Below are 2,224 nucleotides of genomic sequence, written 5' to 3'. Positions count from 1 at the left end.
CTACATTAGACAATTGCACACAACTAAAACTAAAGTAAATTCAATATCAAAATAATTTTTATTTGTTTTCAGATCATTTTCAGATTTTTGTTATCTGGTCATTCAGTAAAACTGTTTTTGTTATAAAAATGTGTTTGGGGTCATGAGGACAGAAATAGTTTCAAACAAATGCAAATAGTCTTACTTTCTTAAACTGTGCTATCTGCTGGCATTTAACTCGCACTGCTTGTGTTAATCTTTTTCTGTGTCTAAGTTTTATTTTTGTCAATGAATTACAATATTGTTTTCAAAAAAGTTGTGTATGGGGTTGAAAAAGTGGAAATAAAAATGCGTTCTGTCTTCCGAATCACAACTTTTTTGAAAATGGAGTTCATTTAAGGACTTTGGGGAAATTTTCAATCACAAGATTACTCTGGTTTGATTAAACTGTGTCCAAAATGAGAAAATGAGAGTGGCATTAACTGTGACGAAAGACGATTTGAGCCGAAACAGCTAAATGCATGATACAAATATTTCCTCAAAGATGAGCAAGAAACACTTTTTAATCTTTGGAAATGGATTTGAATGACCATGCAGTCGGCTGCATGTAGGAATGCTCTCTGGCTTTTATTCCTCACTCCTTTTCTTCTTTTGCATTGCTGTCTGCAAATGGATTTGCTTCACAATAGTTCATTGGGTTTTAACTTATTCTACTAATGTCTTGAATGAAATGTGTTTTTATATTCACATTAGAGCTGATGAGGAAAATCATGCTTTTTTGCTGGAATGTTTTAGTTGTTTCTAGTACAAAATGAAGGAAACAGTTTGTCCTTTTTCTTTTATTTTTAATCAATCATTTTTCATCAAAATGTTGGATCTATTTTTACTTTAGGTTACGCCAAACCTGGCAATCCACAAAACACCACGCCTGGAGTCAACAGTGGGCCCCTTCTTGTTCCTCATGTGTCCACTCCTTCAACCCCTGTCCCACCCCAGGTTTCACCAGCCCCACCTCCTCCCACTACCCCAATTACACCAGTTTTCCCTGGCATGGTGCCCTCCCACCATGCCAACGCCCCCTCTCCTGCACCTGCCCCATCTCCATCTGTGATCAAAGCAGGACCGCAGACCCCCAGTGGACATGTCACACCTACACCCTCATCTGTCATTAAAGCCCACACCCCATCAGGCACCCCCTGTGGGACTCCTGTCCCCGGCAGCGGGGGATTCCCTTCTTCCCCTTTCCATGCCCTCTCTCGACCAGACACCCCTGCAGCTTCCCAGTCACAGACAAACTCCATGGGCTCAACTCCACAGAGGTCTTACTCCCAGTCCTCAGACCAGTCCAACTTCCCTGGAATGCACCCGCAAGCAGGTAACTCCTCTGGTTCAGTGATCCGGAGCTACACCCCCTCTGGTTCATCATCTCTCACTCCTGGATCTTCCACTCCAGTAAACTGTTCCACCCCAGGACCCAGTCCGAAACCCTCTCCTGTCCACCATGCTCAGACTCAGGCTGGATCCCTGAACAAGCCCTCGGGGGGTAGTAACAGTGGCAGCAACAGCCCTGTACCATCAGCTTTTAAAGGCACCTCTCGTTCTGGTACACCATCCATTAGCTCCCTGGTGCAGCCAGGCTCTGCTCAGGCCACCCTGTCACGTTCCTTAGGTCTATCCCACCCCTCAGGTTCCCCTCAAGTCTCTCTCCCTAGCCCTGTTCCCATCACTGGCCTCCAAGCATTGTCTTCCAGCCCAGCACCATCTCATTATCCAGGCCTCGCTCCTTTTCCAGCTCTGTCTTCTTCTCTTCCTTGTGCCACCATCCATTCATCTGTGCCCACAATGACCTCCACCACCAACATAACTAACCACCCACCAACCTCCATATACCCAAGTTTAGCTCCTAGTGCCACTCCTGCTGCAGCCTCTCCTTTTGGGCTGGGCCTCACCTCTGCCCCATCTATATTCCAAGGCCTTCCACCCGGGGCTAGCCCTACCGCCTTTCCTGGACTGGCTGTGTCAGGGGGTACCAGGAGCCCCGTGTTGCCTTCATTCATGGGACTGTCAGGAGCAGCTCCAGCTTCTGTAGCATCAGTGGCTCCGCTGCAGGCTGCAGCCGCAGCCGCAGCTGCCGCGGTCGGGGTTCCATCATCATCCCCGGTCTTACCTGGTTTTGCATCTACTTTCAGCTCCAATTTTCAGACTGGGTATGTGAAGTTTGAATTTTTACTGCCCTATATATATA

The 2,224-nt window shown here is 46.8% G+C and overlaps 1 protein-coding gene across 1 annotated transcript in view; it reads left to right on the top strand.

The window, feature by feature from the left end:
* Positions 1 to 2,224, top strand: part of proser1 (proline and serine rich 1) — an 8,377-nt gene that overhangs the window by 3,277 nt on the left and 2,876 nt on the right. The window contains exon 10 of the mRNA XM_014003223.1: positions 872 to 2,186. Within this exon, the coding sequence (XP_013858677.1) occupies positions 872 to 2,186 (1,315 nt within the window). The remainder of the gene's footprint in view (positions 1 to 871; positions 2,187 to 2,224) is intronic.

This window comes from Austrofundulus limnaeus, unplaced genomic scaffold (assembly GCF_001266775.1).
Source record: "Austrofundulus limnaeus strain Quisiro unplaced genomic scaffold, Austrofundulus_limnaeus-1.0 Scaffold17, whole genome shotgun sequence".
NCBI classification, from domain to species: domain Eukaryota; kingdom Metazoa; phylum Chordata; class Actinopteri; order Cyprinodontiformes; family Rivulidae; genus Austrofundulus; species Austrofundulus limnaeus.
Note: the sequence above shows the minus strand (reverse complement) of the source record. Positions and strands in the feature narration are given on the sequence as shown.